Genomic DNA, 20,510 nt, shown 5'->3' with positions numbered 1-20,510 from the left:
CAAAAATTATCCTTAATTTTGTATCAATGTAAAACGCATTGCCACAGCATACAGACCTAGGCGAGACAGCTCGCGCGCCTATTGGCTGCTGTGCGGCAAATGCTTAAGCCAATCGAGCGAGCCCTTGAGTGACGTCACACCCAATGAGGGCGCTTCGCGCCCTTCTGCGTCACGTCCCGCCGAAACGGGCGTGGCTTGGGCTATATATTTCGCTCACAGGCTTATGAACTCTGATTTTTTATCCTTCAGCGAAGACACCTCATCGCTGATCCGAGTGAAGAAGCTGCGCCGTCGAGAGAGCACTTCAGCGGGAGAAGTCACGACAAGCCGCTGGCACCGCCGCCTTCGTCGCCTTCCAGCTGCGCGTTCCGGCGCCTATATCCTTTTCACTGTGTTGAGTGTGTGTGAGTTCGCCGGCGCGACTCACACTTTTTCTTGTATCTAAAAGAGCAGCGTCTTTTTCAAGATGCCTGTTTGCAGTTCGTGCAAACGGATTTGCACGTGATTTGCGCTTCCTGCCTGGGCGAGGAACACGCGGCTATCGCTCTTGCTCATCAGTGGCCACGCCATCCCCTATATGCTTTTCCCCCTGTCTCCCTCCTGACCCAGGTGGTGGAAAGGATCAGGGAGGAAGGATGCTCAGTGCTGCTAGTAGCGCCGCTCTGGTCGAATCAACCCTTGTTCCCAGCTGTGATGCAGTTAGCCAGCACCGCCCCGTGGCCAGTGCCTCTGAGGAGGGATCTCCTCTCTCAAGCAAATGGTTCGATTTGGCATCCTCACCCGGAGCTATGGTCCCTTCATGTGTGGGCCATCAACGGGTATCTCGCTGACCTCCCTCAGCGAGTGTTAAACACGATCACACAAGCTAGAGCTCCGTCTACGCGACGGCTCTATGCGTCTAAATGGTCAGTTTTTTCTGGCTGGTGCACGTCTCGCGGCGTGTCACCCGCAGACTGCGGAGTAACAGAGGTTTTGTCCTTCTTACAAGAGATGTTGGATAGTGGGAGATCCCCTTCCACACTCAAGGTATACGTGGCTTTCTCTGAAACCGCGCACGGCCAGTCCATAGGAAGGAATGATTTAGTCATTCGGTTCCTTAAAGGAGCTAGGAGACTTAATCCACCCAGACCTCCCACAGTTCCCATTTGGGACCTTTCCACGGTGCTGGACGCCATGAAGGGTCCTCCTTTCGAGCCTCTTCAGGAGATTGTTATGAAACACTTGTCGCTCAAGACGGTGTTTCTCCTGGCTATCGCTTCAGTGAAGCGCGTTGGGGACTTACACGCGCTCTCAGTGAGAGCGTCGTGCATGGAATTTGGGCTTAATGACTCCAGAGTCGTGCTCAAACCTAAGCATGGTTATGTTCCAAAATCCCTAAACACACCGTTTAGGGCGTAGGTTATTTCCCTGTCTGCCCTTCCGGTCACCGGGGATAGTATGGACGAAAATTTCATCTGCCCAGTGAGGGCATTGAGAGCTTACGTGTCGCGCTCGTCTGCTTTCAGGCACACAGAGCAGCTTTTCGTTTCGTTCAGTGGGCGTCTCAAGGGACTGGCCACTTCGAAACAGAGCCTATCCAGATGGATAGTGGACGCTATAGCTCTAGCGTACGCGCCCAAAGGCATTCAGTGCCCTTTGGGTGTTAGAGCGCACTCCACGAGAATTATGGCTTCTTCGTGGGCTTGGTCGAGTGGGATTGCCTTACAGGATATTTGTATGGCGGCAGGCTGGGCCTCACCGTCTACATTTATCAGGTTTTATAACCTCGAGGTACCCGCCTTACAGGCCAAGATATTTTCGGCTTAAATAACCGTATTTGTTAGACTGACTTTTTAGTCTCTATTATGGCATCATTATGCTGAACTGCTGAGCGCAGTTAATTCTGTACTGATCTGCTAAGCGCAGTCAACTCTATACTGATCTGCTGAATGCAGTCGCTTTTGTGGGAGATGGTGGTTAGAACCCACCTCTTTCAGGATTCTCTGTGAGTCCTACAGGTGATTATGTACTATATGAACCCCAGCTCAGTGCTCTGGGTCTATGGTGTCGGATCACTGCACACACGGCGTCTTACAGGGTGTTCCCCAATGCGCTGCTACGACAACGCAGTACGAGAGTATCTCTCGTAAGAGAACGTACTCGGTTACTAACGTAACCTCGGTTCTCTCTAGAGAGAGGAACGAGTACTGAGTTTCTTGCCGTGTATGCTCTCTGGTTGTTTCGCTTTAAAAATCAGAGTTCATAAGCCTGTGAGCGAAATATATAGCCCTAAGCCACGCCCGTTTCGGCGGGACGTGACGCAGAAGGGCGGCGAAGCGCCCTCATTGGGTGTGACGTCACTCAAGGGCTCGCTCGATTGGCTTAAGCATTTGCCGCACAGCAGCCAATAGGCGCACGAGCTGTCTCGCCTAGGTCTGTATGCTGTGGCAATGCGTTTTACATTGATACAAAATTAAGGATAATTTTTGCTTCAGTATTCTCGTGGAAAAGGATTTTCCCCAATGCGTTGCTACGACAACGCAGTACTCGTTCCTCTCTCTAGAGAGAACCGAGGTTACGTTAGTAACCGAGTACGTTTTAAGTTTCATCAATAATAAGAATCCTATTGTATGGTTTTGTTTGATTCAGGTCATAAAACAAAGTAATTTAAATAGGCCTAATAACAATTAATGTTAATGTAGCCTACATTCACGTATAAAAATACTAAAATCCGATGTGTTGATAAATCTGCCTTGAAACACATTTCCAGTATGATTTTATTTGGTCGACTATTAATCCCAAAGTAGGCTACAGGCTACTTAAGTTGTACATAAGTCTAAATTTCTATTCTTATTCTGAATAGATAGATAGATATTCTATGCCTATTCTGACTCCCCAGTCTCCCTGTTTAGGGTGGGCTAGATGTCTAGATGCGACCAGTCAGGTAGCCCCAAAAAGGAAACAAGCATTTTGTGAACTGCTTCAACTAATTCATTTGAAAGATCCGACACAAAAAACGACTAGTTTAGGGATTAGGCATAGCTACTTCACAATGCTCCAAAAACTACATGTGCTTTTTTATTTGCATTTGCTGAAGCATGAGATCACATCTCACTTGCACCATAGACATATCTGTGAGCTACACTTTAGTTTCCAGCTGAACAAACATGCTCCTCACTTTTCTAATTTGGCCAATGACATGACCTGCCTTTAATAACTTCAGTGGCTTTGAATGTAAAGCACATGGGTACAAATGAGAGGTCCAAAAGTGTTGAAGTCCCTGCAAACTTTTCCATCCGGGAACCAAGCCTTTCTGGATGGGAGTGATCTTGTCTGCCCCTCAGGCTCCTAAAAGGTTTTATGAAACGATTTATTATCTGAGATGGTGGTCTAGATAGACAGCAATTATGGCAGCCTTTTATGCTTACCTTAGAGAGGAGGCCGCTGGCTTCATAATGCCATGTGCCCACAAGGACGGATTAATGTAAAATAGACAACAGACACTGAAAGGACAGTCTCGTGCTGCTAATTATAATATGACATTCAACTTTTATGACCTGTTAATGAACTTCAACAATATTTGCATTGTTCAACCATGCATTATAGCCACTTTCAAGTGGAATCTTTGCATTGTCACATGCACATTAAAAAAAGATTCCAATAGGCTCAAGAAATGATTGCCCGTTTAACCATATTGATAATTATTTTATTATGTTTGACCTACGGTATACTGACTGGCAGGATTACCAGGAAGTTTGTGATGCCAGGTGTAGGGAGGAGAATTCAGGAAAGTATTTGCATAGCTCTGCTGTCTGTATAGGACACCTTTCCCATCAGCTGTGGCTCCAGTAGAGCTTTATACTCAGCATTGAAGGAACTGGGTGAGCAGGATCACACGCCAAGTCTGAGTGGCACCAGGTAAGGACAGAAGATGTTTTTGTAGTCTTATTTTCTCAGTTTTATGTTTGTGGTTTGATATTTTGACATTTAGCGCAATAGTATTTATAGCATTTGGAAGACACTTTTATCTCATGCGACTTGTGCATGCAAAGTATACTGTACATTTTACCAGTGCGCTCTAAGTGAAAGTGACATGTGAAGGCCAAGTAATTTGTCCTTTACATTTAACCCATTCAAGTTAGTAGCAGTGAGTAGTGAACACACACATTGCAAACCGTGAACACAAACACTCGGAGCAGTGGGCAGCCATTTTTGCTGTGGCACCCGGGGAGCGATCGGGGGTTAGGTGTCTTATCTCAAGGGCACCTCAGTCATTTCCTACAGGTATTGGGAATCGAACTCACAACCTTCAGGTTAACAGTCTGACTCTTTAACCATTAGGCCACGACTGCCCCCAAACCCATGACTTTGGTGTTGCTAGCACTAAGTTAAAGAAGCCTACATTTTCCAGGGAAATGATATGCAGCTGCATCGTTTGTTTATACCTGTCCAGTTGTGGGTTAAAATCAGCCTAGATTAAGATCTGAAACTCCTCTAAACTGGCAGTGCTGCTACCACTGGGAATGGGTCGTCATGTCAAACCACGGGCCAATCAGACGTCTCCCTGGGCTCTGCGTGCTGGAGCCTAAATTAGGTCATGATCTTAATAAGTATTGTCGCACAGTGATTCTCTGACTGCGTAGAAGAGTACAGAAGAGGACCTCACAGAGAACAGGCAGGGCTTTTGACTGGGCATCATATCAGAAGAGAAAGCAGTGAGGAGGTGTGGACCTCACGCTGGCAGCTGAACAGGTAAGGGCACAGTGGGGTCATGATGTCATGTGTCCTGTGTCATGCAAAGCCAAAGTGTACTCGTCTGTTACCGTTCACTCGTTCTAAACTCTCTTTTTTCTTCCATTATCTGCTATATAGTACTGCAGCTATACGTTGTACATTCTCTCTTATGTTCAGGCATATCGAGGACATTTCGATCTAGGTTATAGTCTCCTAAATATACCCTAGTACACATTATTCATGCATAGTAACAAGCAGTGGCAATTTAAAAATGCCATTTTAAAGTGATTTTGTGTTCTGGTGTGCAGATATACAGTGGGGTTTGAAAAGCCTGAGATGACTAGGCAAATTTTTTTATTTATATATTTAATATAAAGTAAATAATATTATATATATATATATATATATATATATATATATATATATATATATATATATATATATATATATTAGATATATATAATATTAATGTTGTTTATTTTTATATTACCATAGGCTATATAATAATATATATAATTATAATAATATATATTACTATATAATAATATAAATAAGCATATATTATATAAATAAACAATATAAATAAATATTAATGTTATACTTAATATTAGATGGATGGATAATTAACATTAAGTTTATGTTTAATAACAATACACACACGCGCACGCACACACACACACACAATATATATATATATATTATATGTAAGATGTAAAATATTAATATTTTATATAACTTTATATATTATTGATACTTAGCAAGTTTAATTATTTCTATTGATAATATAAAATAATACATTATTTTTTTCCAGCAGAATTTGAAAAAGATGCAATGAGCAAATTATGTTTCAATGGAAGCAAAAACATCTGATTGGATCTGTATGATGGGGCCATTGTCACTAATGTAGACTATACTTGATTAATGGCAGAAATAGTGCATTACATTTCTTACTAATATTGTTTTTCAAAACTATTTCCATGTTTAAATTACATTTTAAATTCCAGATTCTCACTGTTCTCTGACTTTAGGACCACACAGCGTGTGTATATAGTGACAGAACTGTGAATGGGGCTTTAATATGCATGATGGGGCATATATGCGTACAAGGCTGTCGGTGAAGTGACCAGTCAGGGTGGACAGAAAGCAGGTCCCCTCTGTGTATCACACTACTATTTATAGTATGTGAACAAATCCCAGATATGAACGGAATCCCCTACTCCCCAACAGCCTGGAGTGAGGGAAAGAAAGAGAGACAGAGGTGTTGAACAGAACCAGAACCGTGGACAACAGAAGTCAAGACTTAGTCTGAAAAGAGAGAGAAGAGCGAGAGAGAAAGAGAGAGAGAGATTGGCATTTGTCCTCACAACAGCGAACTGCGGTTTACTGTTACGGCAGCAGGTATGCAACTTTTTTTGAGGGCAGAGGGAAGATGTGTGTGTTCATGTGTATGTGTGTGAAACTATAACGGTGCTAAAGGTCACAATGAATATAGGGGACGGGCTTTCTTTAGGTAAATTATGCAATATACTGATATGATGATATAATGAGACCAATACAATTTGTTTAAATCAAAACAACTTGGACTTCTAGCTTCTGGACTTCTAAATTTCTTCTATCTTTCTCTAAAAGTACTCTGACTTTTCTTACTAATTACATTAGGATGTATATATTTTTTGTTTGTGGGGACTTGTTTCTGAAAAATGATTAAGTCTGTGACTGTGAGGATGACTCGGGCCTCTGGCAGGATTCGGCCTATGTAACACACTATGGAACAACAGCAGGTTTAACTGTAAACTGTAACTTTGCCTTTACATAAGCATTAGCATTCTTTGATGATATGCATTATTTGATGATATGCATGTAAATTATACTTTTTTTGATCTTGTGGTTTTCCTGCAGTAGACATCGCATCTGAGCATAGGACTGTCATGCCGTTTGATGATTTACATAATCACACAACAGTGTTATTCCGAATGATAAATTCAATTAATATGTTGAAAGAACGGCTCATCAACACAGTTGGATATCGACCTCAGGTGCCACGATTTCATTTAGAAAAATAAAAGATACTAGAGAGAATGTTTGTCAGACAGGTTGGAAAGGTCTAGAACTACTGGGAGGTTTCCAGCAATGCAAATAAATTGAGCCTGTGAAAGCATTGTGGGAGTTTTTGGAAATGCAATATTCAGTGTGAGATTTCGGTATCTGGTGGGCTGGTGTGTGATGCTGTAGGTGGTTAAATTGATCTAGGATCCAAATCTAGGAACCAAAAATAAAAATGTAGAACCTTCTGTTCTAGTTTTAGTCTTTGCTAAAGATGGTTTGATCCAAGTTTTACGCTGTAATTAGATGTTTTTTTTATATTGACAGTATCTTTAATTTGATTTTTGTTTGGTATTTTGAACACTGAGGAGTTTAAAAGACACAGTTCACCCAAAAATGGAAATTCTGTCATCATTTTCTCCCCCTCAAGTTGTTCCAAACTCGTATGAATTTCTTCCCTTTGCTGAACACAAAAGAAGATATTTTGAAGAATATGGGCAACTAAACAGTTGATGGTCCCCATTGACTTCCATTGCATGGAAAATAATTACTATGGAAGTCAACTGCTATGGCACATCAACTGTTTGGTTACCAATATTCTTTAAAATAACCTCCTTTGTGTTCAACAGAACAAAAGAAACTCATACAGGTTTTGGAACAACATGAGGGTGAGTAAATGATGACAGAATTTGTTTATTTTTGGGTGAAGTATCCCTTTAAGGAGGGTATTTTGGAGCAGTGTCAGACAGCTGGCGTAGTGCTTGCTGCTCTTTAAAAGGTAAATTTAGCTCAACGCTCGGCAGTAGCGACTCCACACCACTTAAAGTCCTAATGCACCGCTGTTGATGTGCAAACAACACGGTTGCTAAGGTTGTGAACCTCTCTGTGAGCCCCAACCGACATGATTTGGTTCATCAGCATGCCCCAATAAGATCCATGAGGGAGACATTGAAAGATTTGATATTATATTGCGACGGCATTATGATGGCTGCACTGGAGGATTCCTCGTATATGCCTGGTGTTTTCAGTGGGACGTTCCATCAGCAGAATAACCGAGCAAATTATAGGCAGAAAGCTCCCCGCAAGCACGTAATCAAATCTTATCTGCACTGTAAAAAAATTATAACCTACGCAACTCAAAATTTTCTAGTGACTGGTCACATCTACATTTTCAAATTGGTCCAAGTGAAATTCTGCACATTTAATTTTATCAAAAAAACAGAATTTCACTTGGGCCAATTGAAAAATTTAGATGTGACCAATCACTAGAAAATGTTGAGTTGGGAAGGTTAGATTTTTTTTTACAGTGTGCCTACAGCTGTGTTCATTAGGTCACTGGATGATTTGATATTTCTGAACAGCTTCCTTTCGGGAACACAAAATTAGAGTGATTCAACCTCCATTCTGCTCTGTTTGAAATGTGTTTGTTTCCGTGTCGGTTTGTGTTGCCAAGTATGTAAATGTATTCTCTTCAAATTTCTAGAGAGTTCCCCATGGGTCATTTGTAGGAAATGGTTCCTTTTCATTGACTTGCATCATTATTATGTTAATCATTATAGAATAATAATAATAATGCACATCATTGTTTATGATTATTTGTATTTATTTTTTACAATTTTCTGTGATTTTTATAAGGATGTTAGGCATTTTTGATCTTCAATTCTTTAATGTTCAGTTAATGCTGATACTGAAACTGACTGATATAATGTCTGAATCAATATTGTCCCAAAAAAATATAAATATCCATTGATGGGCTAATTGTTAACACTAGTCTGAATATTATCTCTCCCCCCCCCCCCCATCCTCCCCCCGCTATGATTGTGGTTCATCAATGTCCCTTGATTTTTTTAAGCTGAGAAATCTTTTTCTTTCTTTCTTTTTTTTGTTGTTGAAAATGTATCACTGAAACTTTTGCTTAAACTTGTATTTTTCCCCCAGAAAAAGACAGTAACCTTTTTTTTTTTACCTTGTTTTGAAATAGTTCTCAACATTGTCATAACCTATGCTCAAATACGCCAAAATATGAAAGTCTGCAATTAAGGCCCTGTTTCACAGACAGGGTTTAGATTAAGCCAGGATTAGGCCTTAGTTAAATTAGGACTTTTTAGTATCTTATAAACATGCCTTAGAAAAAAAAAAACACATTACTGGTGTGCATCTTGAGACAAAACAATAGCACTGACATATTTTAAGATAAGCATGTCAGTGCAAATTGCTTCCAGTTTAAACAGCTCAAACATGCATTATAGTCGACTTAAGCCGTCTGTAAAACTGGGGTTATAAGTAATACATTTCTCAAATATGAACTCAAATATTTCTCATCCCATACCAAGACCAAATGAGCAGCCACTGAGCAACCTCAAATGTCCATCCAAAATTCATGCTGAACTATGGCGTTATGCATATATTAATTTACAACATATCCCACCTCATGTTCCATATCCAGTATATAACGTGTGTGTAGGTGTGTGTTATCCCAGCCCTGTTCTCTCCATGTTAACATAAATGATTCAGGGGTAAGAGCTGCGACCTGCTCCTCACTGCGGGAGTCACTAAGCAACTGAAAGACTATCCACGGGCACCTGAGAGCCGCAGGGGGGCTTTACTTTTCCCCGGACAAAATACATGTATTCAAACCCACAGCAGGCCAGTCCATCTATCTGATCAATGCATTCAGTCTATTCCTGTCTTTTTTACAGCAGAAACGCCGACACAACTGCACAGAATGTCTAAACAGCCGACGACCAATGTCAAAGCCCTGCAGGTGAGTCAATGGTGTGCGTTTTTTTGTTTGCACATAATTTAAGAATAGTCAGTGAGCTTTTGTGTTGATTTTAGTGGAGCTTTTCTTCTATTCTCAAAAACACTCAAACATGTCAACATAAAATATTTTAATCTGAAAAGCCAGTTCCCTATTTTGAACACTGAGTTATAATAAAAACACATTTCAATGTACAATGCATTACAGTACTCACACAAGGCCATTGACAAGTTAATGAAATGCATCACTGCATGTTGTTGATGTGTGTCCAGCTTTTTGTCTTGGTAGGAAACCTTTCTTATCCAAACAGAAACAATTTATATAAAAATAGACTTGTGCACTTTAATTTAAGTCCTTATAGCCTTTTCACTTTTGATACAGTTGATGGAAAAAATATGAGAACCCTCTGAATTTACATGGATTTCTGCATAAAGTGGTTAAAAATGTGATATGATCTTCAACAAAGTCTGCTTAAACAAACAACAAAAAAGATATCTTGTCATGTCTTTATGGAGCACACCGTGAAAACAATGAAAAAGTGTGATATCTAGTTATACTGTACATACTGAGGCAGCATAAACCTCCATCAAACCTCCGTTCTTTTGTGTTCAATAAATATATAAGAATGTGTTTGTAATTTAAGCAGACTGTTTGTCTATTGATGATGCGATCAGATCACGTTATGACCAATTTATGCAGAAATCCAAAGTGTTCACACACACACACACACACACACACGCACGCACAAACAGTTCACCACAGTGTAGAGACTATTTTTACAAACACTGAACACTTCAGCCAAAAATAGACACATTTATCTTTCCATAAAAACTCTCCATATACACACAGATCCATAAAAAGCCCCAAAATACACAAGATTCAGGATACAGTCCATCAGAGAACACAGACAGAAGGAAGAGAGGTCATGCATGCAAAGACAGGAGCACATGGTCACTACTGTACAGCCTAAAACAGTCAATATTTCATCCAGCAGCTTAGATGTAGAGCCACAGAAATAGAGTAGAGCAAATGCGAGGGTTTGATGTACTGGACCATGAAATGCATGCAAAACTGGAGTCTACTCTTTAGGGGCGTTTGCGATTGGTTGAGGGATCTCACATGCTCTAATCAAAACACGAAATGGCAAATTTGTAAATTGTGTTTGACCTTGTGTGACCAATACAGCAGGAAAACGACATATAAAAGCAAATAAGTGTTGGAGCTTCTACACTCTTAGAAGAAAAGGTTCTTTATCATGGGAACATTTTATGGATTTAATTTTAATAAATTAATTTTGTTTTTAATAAAATTATTATGCAAATCCTTTAAGATTGAACCTTTTTGGCATAAAGCGTTCTTTAAAATTGACTGAAGAACCCTAGAGTGTTCTAAGATTGTATGTGGAAATCGAAGAACCCCAAGAGCCAATTTTGCATTGTGACATTATTTTAATTATTATAATTAAACAGTTTTCCCTCCAAATTCTCATTACCACAGTGTTAATAAAAATGTATTTCTTTAATGTGAAAATATATTAATTTTAAATTATATTAATCTAAAATTGAGAATGACAGTTGGATACGACAATAAGAATTTTGTGGGAAATGTGTTTAGTTGTCATGAAAATAATGCTATTTATGCAAAATATAATTTCTTATGTGACCTGGTTTCCGTGAGATTCACCCACAAATAATGGAATGGCTAAGACAAACATGCGAAAAAATATATATGAGAAGAAATGTGGCAAGAATCCTGATTCTTTCACGGTTTCTTCCTAGTGTAAATTTGTAAACACATTCACATTTTCACATTTGTAATTTCGTTTTCATAATACATGCTGCGTTTAGATGCATTTAATAAAGACCAGACAAACAAACAAAAAAGACAGGCTGTCTGCTTCGGGCTTCAGCAAACAGAGAGACGTCTGTCATCTCACTGTTTTATCTGTTGCCCGCAGCTCATTTCCATACAGGCACTTTGCTCTTTATGAAATACAAACTCCAGCAGGAAGACACGTCCAGCAGGTTTTGTGGAAAGGTCACAACTACATAATATTACATGAGCTTAAATGACTTTGGTATTGTGGTGTGGTTACAGGAGTAAATGAGCAGTGTCCCTGTGAGGCTATAGCAGCGATGGTAACTGTCTCAATGCATTTTCTTGTCTGTCTCAAAGGCCAACCTTAATATTCCAATGGGGGCTCTGCGTCCTGGGGCGGGACATCCTGTGAAGAGGAGAGAAGATACAGTAGACACAGAGGAGGTCAGATTCTGCTGGAAAACAAGCACACTTACACAATTAAGTCAATTAGACACACATAAAGATATTTATAATCATGTCCAGATCACATTTCAATCGAAATAAATAAAATATTTCACATAAAGAAATCTTATTTTTTTGCTTTGTGACAAATTGCAGTAATGTATTTTTTTTATTATCTTTGACTTCATAATTAATTTACATTATTATTATCATGAAGTACCAATTCTTGAGAGATTTTGTGAGGGCCACTCAGTAATATCTCCCACAACTGTTGGTTTCATAGCCATCCCCAGTCACTCCAGAGGAGAAAAAGCCCCAGCCTGGTTCTGTGAAACTACCAGGCCCCGCCGTGAACCTCTCCGAGATCCAGAATGTAAAAAGCGAACTCAAATGGGTCACCAAAGACTAAACAACATAGGTAAATCTGACAGTCAAATATACACACTCACCCATCTTCCCTCTGTCTACCATTTTTGGGTAGTCAAACATTGTTGGTTCATCTCAATCTTGTGCGCAAACACACACACACACACACACACACACACACACACACACACACACACACACACACACACACACACACACACACACACACACACACACACACACACACACGCACACACGCGTACACACACGAGCAATCGGTTTTCTAAACGCGCCACACTGAAATCATTTAGGAAGATCCAATGCTGTTCACACAAATGACCACAAGGTGTCAGTAGCTGTAAAAGCAGTTTGCACGTGTGTTAGCATGTATGCTGGAGTGTGTTAGTAGCTGTCTTTGATATGGGTATGATGGTAAATCAGGCTCTATTAATACTCCACAGATCAGTGGGGCAGTGAAAGTCAGTCTGTTGTGTGCAGTCCCAGCATGCCTCACAAGACCTTCCTATTATAGAGCAAAACATGCACTGTGTGTGACCCACTCTACGGGTGACAGAATTAAAAACTAATTTTGCCAAGCAAACTACCTTGAGATTATACCATGTTTTTAATGCTTGTAAACCCATTTAACCAATTCTCATTTTCACAGGTGACTCCACCCCCATTTTATCCAAGGCTTTGGTTACGGTCTCCATCCAATCAGATTCATGTATTTAACACAAAATCCCAGAGAATCGGTCGCAACGGAATCATTGGTTGGCCTTAATGATGACACTACCAACTGACCTGAGAATGAAGAAAGGGGGTGGATTCTATCGAAGCAAAGACTGATGGGAATTGAGTGATTCAAAGCTCTGAACCATGGTTTTGTCTGTCAAAAAATAGGTCATCACTGTTTAAACCACCCAGCATCGTATTCTGTATTTTGCGTTTAAAAAAATGTTCTGTGTGCTGAACTTAAAGGGATAGTTTACCCAAAATGAGTAAACTATCCCTTTAAGTTTGATTTTATAGTAGTTCTGTATTCTCCTACTACCATCAATGAGTCATAACAGAATATATGAGACTGAAGGCATTGATTCATCTTAAAATTCCTCCATTCTTCAGCCAGATTCTGTCTTAACTCGTTAATATGTGACACCATATAATCAATGTTCTTGATACATTTTACATCTAGAGTGATTATTATGCAAATAATTGCGTCAAATTGTATTAATTAATCAGAAAGTCATGCATTCAATTTGATTAATTTTCGATTGACAGCCCTACTTAAAATGGCCAAGCTGCAGGCTTGTTTTCGCTCCCTACTTTTTCTTTATCTATGGCTTTGTTCTTGTGTGTTGCAGTACATGAGTAGGCTGTTGCATAATAAAACATGATTTCACGTTCTCTCCAAGAGCAAACCCGTAGGAGGAAGCCAGCACTTGTTATCCTTGAACAAATAGAACTGGATTTCATATGCCGCACTATCAGTTTGTTATGTACATAAACCGAGATCAGTTTAGCAGTGCAAAGATGCTCATCTTCTCGCTTGTAAATCTCATCATATGTGTCTGTTCTATGATCTACAGTGATCTGCAATCTGTAGTTTACTAGCAGCAGGTGTCATGACCTTTGGGTGAAAGTGTCCTTATTAAAGATCATGTATCGCTCCTTAGATAAGAGTAAGTCTGCATTAGGAGCTATTAGTCAAAAGCTGGGAAACGTACAATGCAGATTAATTGTGTCTACATATGTATTTCTTTAATTGGTAAGGCTCTATTTTCTGTAAGTTTGCTTTGAAACTATGTGTATTGTGAAAAGTACCATACAAATATAAATGTCTGACTGGATTTAATACAAAGTTTTGTGAAATGAATTGGATTGCGTAACAACCAACAAGTATTCAGCGTAATACATTCAAGCCTTTTGAAAAAGCTTCCCAGGATGCACCTCATCTAAGGGTGGCAAATTTGAAGAATCTTGATTTAGCATAATTTCCACATTTTAATTTGTAGTTTCATTGTTTTGAAGACTTAGCCAGGGAAAACCCAGACCACTTCCGGCAAATTTAGATTTGCTCTGCAAGTGGGTCTGGCAAAGAGCCCATTGAAACCCATTTCCAATCCGTCAAAATCGCGGCACCAATCAGAAACGTTGGGGCGGGCTTTACACGATGACGACAGAGCAGCGACGGTGACGCAGATTTTGTACATTACAGAGATGGATGCCGCCGTGGAACATCACTCGTTCGAATCAGCTATCGAGTCTGTTTCAAGCGATTTAAAATGGTCATTTACAAAAACGGCAAAAGTCGTCAGAAGCCATTGCTACATCTTCCTGAAAAACACAAACAGAGAATTGCTGAGAGTCTCAGATGTTTCTCCATCGCTCTGATTGGTTTTAGATCTATCCAATTGCGCCCAGAACCATTTGAGCGACGTCCGTTGGTGACGCCCCTGTGGAAATGAATTGTCTATGGAGCTTTGCCAGACCCTAACTCAGTTACAACTGAGAGTGGTCTGGGTTTTCCCAGGCTATTGAAGACTTGCTTTTATTCTAAAATGGGACATAAAATGGAAAATAGTAGTATTATATAATGACATGTCGAACATTTGACTGGTTATCTATTTGGAAAAACCTAGGGGAGCAAAGAAATGGCCACAAAAACTAAAAAAGGCAATGGGCCTCATTCACCAATAACTTCCTAAGAATTTTCTTAACTTCATACTTAATAAACTTTCTAAGAAAAGTCTATTTCTTTGCATACCATGATTTTTTTTTTCAGCAAATGATCAGAAATACATTACAGTAAAATACTATCTTTGTAAACGATTGTAGAAAGATGCAGTAACCAATTATTTGGAGCAAACTGTCATCACTCAAATGTGCGTAAGAGTGCTCTTGAGTGTGCGTAGATTTTGTTCTTAGCTAAGAACAAATCCAAGATAAGAATACATTAGTGAATGTCAGAATCTTCGTAAAAAGTGCGTAAGCGGGGTTTAAGAACACATTTCTTTGTAAGAACCGTAGGGGAATGAGGCCCAATGAGTACAATGGTGGAACAGGACCTATCAATCAGGATATGGAATGGAATATTTCAGGATTAAGCATCTGGCAGAGGTGCCTGGAACACAGACAGAGTGAGCAGCTGTCCAACTAATCAACAAAGCCTTCATAATTCCCTCGTTACCCATAATGCAATGCGAAGAGAGAGAGAGTCTGTAGTTCTAAAACTCCTCACCGAAATGCTCAGCATACCTCACCTTCCGCCGATTCCTTGATATGGCCGCCTTCTGTGCAATCATATGCTTTACATTTCAAACTGTATATCTATAAAATATGTTCGTTAATTAAAATTATTTTCTTACCTAAAGCGTTATGCTCACCAGTTATTATCAAAATAGTTCACCATGACCACCAAAGCCAAACAAAACCCCTAACAGGATGAACAGATAGTTATATTTAGAAAGCCACTCAGATCTGGCAGATTTCTTGACTGAAGGGTCAACAGAGAACACAAACACACTCACAAAGTGCCTAGCCACATAAATCATCTGAATCTGCAATTAAATGCACTAATAAACCCATCAGGTGTAAAACAGTTCATCATAAATTGTATTTATAGATTTTGCAGAGGTGGAAGAGAGTATGATCCTGCAAAAGACCTTAAAGCATGCAATGAAGTGGAGTCTGGTTTTGTTGACGAAATATAAAAAGTGCAGCATAGTTAATGCATCTAATTTAAACCACGGCAGTTGTTTGGTGCATTTAAATATATATCTGCTGATGCAGAGTGTACAGACATGCCAAGGTCCCTAAAAGGCCAATAACTCATTTTAAAGCGAGAATCCGAAGGGGTTGTAAGGTATGCACAGGATCTGGGAGTACAGTGTCTACAAAATCACTTCCTTGAGACACATAGCACACAAACACACCCCCATATGATTCATCATGACCTTATTTCAGCTGCACTCGAGCGATAGTGAATTCACAAATGACTCCAGTTACCAATTACCTTGATAGACGTTTCTCCACGGTCAAGCATTTGCAATACAATACATAGCATTGTATTGCAAACGCTAGACAGAGGAGAAACCAGTGTGACTATGAGGAGAGGGTGTGAGAATGATACGATAAGCCTTATCATAATCACCCCTCGCTCTTATACTTAATACCCCCTCTGCAACCTGGCCTGATGCTGCCCCATCCCAGCTTTGAGCCAGTAGCTATTCAGGGAGAATGAAGGGTACGATGTTCACGAGGGTGGGATGTTTCCTTTTCGCTGGATCACACTTACACACAAATACACGTCTATAAATCAACCGCACTCATCAGAAATTTAACCAACATCTCTGTGGTTATAAAACACATTTTATCGTCTTTTTTTATCTTTGTGCTTTCCTGACATTGTCTGAACAATCTCCCTATGGTTCTCATAGACAGGATTCTCACTGCCAATCCTTTCTCTTTATGGGGGCTAGACTGTGTCCTGACAGTCCCTCTGATTTACTCTAGTTTCTATTCCTGTCACCTTGGTGAGATGTGGCTTCTGGTGGCGACAGACAGAAATCCACAGTGCTGACTAACTCCTGTATTTTTCAAGGGATGACTTCAGATCTGCATAATAAACCCCCGGCATGATCCCTCCCGCTCTCTGTGTTCCCATCTAACTAAAGGGAAAGGGCAACTAGCTCGAGGCTGTGTTTACCCCATGTGGCCCCAAAATGTCTGCCCATCGGTTCCCCCCTCCTTTTTAGAGATCTGGTAGAAAACACATGCCTATCTTGTTGAGGCAAGAGGTTTGGAAGCTGCCCACTGGGTGGAGGAGCAATGGTTGACCCTCCCCTTAAGTTTACGCATTTGATGCCTGCAGAAGTCATGGACCACATCCCAACAGACGCGGCTGGTGCGGCGGACCTTTACTTCCTTCTGTCTTCTTTACTTTTGATGACTTTTGCAGGAGCAAGACGACCTACCTCTGCCTCTTTCCCTTCATTTCTCTCTCTAACTCACCTGTTCCTGACTCTGGTCTTCCTTTTCTCTCTCCCTTATTCTCCTAGTGATGAATTATTATCTGATGCTCAGCAGCACTCATGGAGAAGGTGTTCTGTCTCGGTACCAGAGCTTGCGTCTGGAGGGTCGAATGTGTGATGTTGTTTTGGAGGCGGAAGGTGTGGAGTTCCCTGCTCATCGTACTTTACTAGCCTGTTCCAGTGACTACTTCTGGTCTATGTTCCAAGACTACACTCTGGAATCCAGTGCTCACACTATCAGCTTGCCAGCCCTGTCATCTCTGGGCCTGGAGCAGATACTGGACTTCATCTACACCTCATGGATCTCACTGTCACCCTCCACTTTGGAGGTCACACTGCAGGCTGCTTGCTATCTACAGATCACTCATGCTGTGGATCTTTGCACTCAGTACATCTCAGAGAGCATTACTCCTGACAATTACTGCTTTTTTGCGAACATAGCAGCATGCTATGGCCTTTCTGAAGCCTTCAATGACAGCAACTCTTTCATTGCCAGAAACATGTGCAGAATACTTGCAACTGAGGAATACAAGGCTGAGATAATGGAGTTAAATCTTGATTCTCTGCAAGAGGTGCTTGTAGCTGAGGAGATGCCAGGAGTGAAGGAGACAGAACTTCTACAGCTGGTTTTGGACTGGCTAGAGTTCAACCCGCAATCTGCCCTGCAAAGTAATGCATTGCTCAGTCGGATCCGATTTGGTTTGGTGCCATCTGAAGAGCTGTCTCAACTTAGTGCACTTAAACCTGCTCTACGTACACCCTTCATCCGCAGCGTAGTGCAGAAAGCGCTTAACTACCACCTTCAGGGTCCCTTACAACCTCTACTTCAAAGTGTCCACACCAGTCTAAGAGCCATACGCAACAAGATTCTTCTGATAGGAGGAGGACCAGAAGCAAATAGACCCCAGAATCAGATCCTAACCTATGAACCTCGCAGCAAGAAATTCCAGCCACTTTCAGCATCCCTACCAAATAAGATACAGCACCAGGGAGTCTGCGTTGTTGGGAACTTCTTATTTGTACTAGGTGGTGAGGTGGTGCAGGTGGATGAGGAGAACGAGAAGAGTGCTGTGATGACTGTCACTGACCAGGTGTGGCGCTATGACCCACGGTTTGAGCATTGGGAGGAGATGGAACCACTCTTGCAGAAAAGGGCACAGTTTGCCTGCTGTGTGATGGAAGGTGTTATTTTTGCTATTGGTGGACGGGCCGAGAAGGGTGAGCCTGCTTTATCATCTGTGGAAAGGTACAATATGAGTGAAGGGTGCTGGCGCAGTGGTGTATCCCTACCAAATTCAGTTCATGGACACGCCTGTGCCACTATTGGAACAGGAATCTACATCTCCGGTGGCATTCATATCAACAACCCAGAGAGCAGCAAAGAAGTGTTGTTTTTGAATTCTGTTGAGGGGGATGCCTGGCAGAGATGTTGTAACATGTCCATTGCCAGATTCGGCCACCAGATGGCAGCAGTGAGGGGAAGAATTTACACCTTTTTGGGAATGTATGAGCCCTTCTGTGACATTGAACGCTACAGTCCTGAACAAGACCTGTGGACCCGTCTAAAGCCCCTACTGAATGACCGCTTCTGCTATGGTTTGACCGCAACAGGGGGCAGACGTGTGCTTATGTTTGGAGGCAGAAAATGGCAGGAAGGACAGGAGGTGTGTACAACAAACGTGCTGGAGTATGACACAGAATATGATGCCTGGAGGGAAGTGTGTAAACTACCAGGGCCCTTGTGTGGGATTCAGTGTGCCATAATGACTCTTCAAGACCCTCCGGAGACCTAAAAGTCAATTACAAACACCATCCCACATACACACAGACAAAAAGATGGCTGTCATGGGGCAGAGAGAGTTGATGGACAAGGGTTTTCTTTGTATCATGGATACATGGATTGTAAAGTGGCATGGAAAACAGGAGTCTATTTACCCAGATACAGAAGACCTTGGTGGGGGTAAAATGCTGTCAAGTATGTTTTGCAGCAAGCAGTAAGGAACTCCTGAAAATAGGTCACTATGAATAGCATAGAGAAAGTCATGACATTGATAGATGAATTGTCATAAAGACTTTGTCCTGAAAAATGGCATAGTTCCTGGACACTGGAGAACTAAAGATTAAATTTCAGACCACTGCACACTCTTGAAAAGCACGAAGAAAGGACAAACAAACAGAAAAGCAATCTAGATAAGGACAAATGAAAACAGACATAAAGTGTGCACTTGAAGTCCAGTTTGGACAAGATTGGACTATTTGGCACTGTGTGAAGATCAAAGGTGACAGTCACATGTCTTATGACAGAGGGACAGCTGCCATGAATGCTGGATACAGACTGTGGATAGTAGAAAAGACAGCAGTTAAAATGACGGAGAGTACACTCACAGACGTTGCGAGAGAAAGACAAATTAGACCATTGATTTGGAAGGGTACATGGGAATTCAAAGCGGGCAAGGACAAGTGTCAAGACCACTGAGTGTGTGTGGGATGCAGACAAGCCAAATGAGGATGAGGAGATTTTTTAGAGCAATGATAAACAAAACTGCATATATCTGACAGCTCAAAAGTCAGGCCCTGCATAGAAATCTAGATTCCCAGTCACAGATAATATTGTGTGACTAGAAAACCAATATAATTAAGGTGAACTGCAAATAGTGAACAGCAGAAATCTTGCAAAACAGTGTGAACACCTACTTGTCATCAACAGTAGTCAGGCTGGATGATATAACAAAAATTCATAATATATTATTTTAAAATAGTATATATATTTGTACATGAAACCATTAAAAAAAACAGATGTTTTAATTAAATAATGCATGTTTGTTTTTCCCCTTCAGTAGAAGAGGTTGCAAGTTTGATTCATTTCTGTAAGTTCAAATTGATTTAAATGAATCAGTTCGAAACTACAGGTAGTAGTAGTAACCATTTCTGTGTTGGCATTTCAAGCAGCATTGAGCATCGAGTCTGTACAATGAATAATGACATTTGCTATGACAATTCTACAAATGATTCAATGCAAATGAGCAGCAAAGAGAGAAATGCATTAATAAAAGATTTGACTACATTAAACTTTGACCCCAGACTTAAAAGTTTCTTGAAAGTCTTTTGTACTCATTAACACAAGGGTGCTGGTAATAATAGCAAATGAGAGAAAAAATACCAAAAGATTGAAGTATGAGCAGCCCAACCTGGTTTAGGATAATTTAGGATAGTTTAACTTTTTGTTTTGTTTCATAAGCTTCAGGTGTGTTGATGGAAAGAGAGTAACTGACAAGGAAATTAATCAGAATTTTCCATCTGAAATGCCTCTTGTCCCCCAAAAAAGGAGACCC

The 20,510-nt window shown here is 40.7% G+C and overlaps 2 protein-coding genes across 5 annotated transcripts; both read left to right on the top strand.

Annotated features, from left to right (window-relative positions):
• The first annotated feature begins 3,820 nt into the window (after positions 1-3,820).
• On the top strand, positions 3,821-14,899 carry smpx (small muscle protein X-linked). Of its 4 annotated transcripts, none has more exons than XM_079602403.1 (6): positions 3,821-3,897; positions 4,604-4,731; positions 9,456-9,520; positions 11,693-11,779; positions 12,063-12,197; positions 12,813-14,899. In XM_079602403.1, the coding sequence occupies exons 3-5, from the start codon at positions 9,482-9,484 to the stop codon at positions 12,186-12,188; spliced, it is 252 nt and encodes an 83-aa protein (XP_079458529.1). In that variant the 5' UTR covers positions 3,821-3,897; positions 4,604-4,731; positions 9,456-9,481; the 3' UTR covers positions 12,189-12,197; positions 12,813-14,899. The 4 variants fall into 4 exon arrangements, with proteins under 4 accessions (XP_079458529.1, XP_079458530.1, XP_079458531.1 ...); XM_079602404.1 differs by lacking the exon at positions 3,821-3,897 and adding an exon at positions 5,941-6,111 and having other exon boundaries at positions 4,615-4,731; positions 9,459-9,520; XM_079602402.1 differs by lacking the exon at positions 3,821-3,897 and adding an exon at positions 5,941-6,111 and having other exon boundaries at positions 4,622-4,731.
• Positions 14,900-16,948: 2,049 nt separating this feature from the next.
• Positions 16,949-20,260, top strand: klhl34 (kelch-like family member 34). The gene has a single exon (XM_079602750.1). It carries the CDS (start codon positions 17,208-17,210, stop codon positions 18,969-18,971), a length of 1,764 nt encoding a protein of 587 aa, XP_079458876.1. The 5' UTR covers positions 16,949-17,207; the 3' UTR covers positions 18,972-20,260.
• The last annotated feature ends 250 nt before the right edge of the window (positions 20,261-20,510 follow it).

The sequence above is a fragment of the Phoxinus phoxinus genome, assembly GCF_949152265.1.
Source record: "Phoxinus phoxinus genome assembly, chromosome: 24".
NCBI classification, from domain to species: domain Eukaryota; kingdom Metazoa; phylum Chordata; class Actinopteri; order Cypriniformes; family Leuciscidae; genus Phoxinus; species Phoxinus phoxinus.
This window is presented reverse-complemented; position numbering and strand designations above follow the sequence as displayed.

Excerpts from the sequence above, each read along its gene's own strand:
- smpx (XM_079602403.1), top strand. The coding sequence starts at position 9,482 with ATGTCTAAACAGCCGACGACCAATGTCAAAGCCCTGCAG. Across the intron at positions 9,521-11,692 it reads CCAATGTCAAAGCCCTGCAG|GCCAACCTTAATATTCCAAT; the intron begins GTGAGTCAATGG and ends TCTGTCTCAAAG. Across the intron at positions 11,780-12,062 it reads ATACAGTAGACACAGAGGAG|CCATCCCCAGTCACTCCAGA; the intron begins GTCAGATTCTGC and ends TTGGTTTCATAG.
- klhl34 (XM_079602750.1), top strand. The coding sequence starts at position 17,208 with ATGAATTATTATCTGATGCTCAGCAGCACTCATGGAGAAGGTGTTCTG.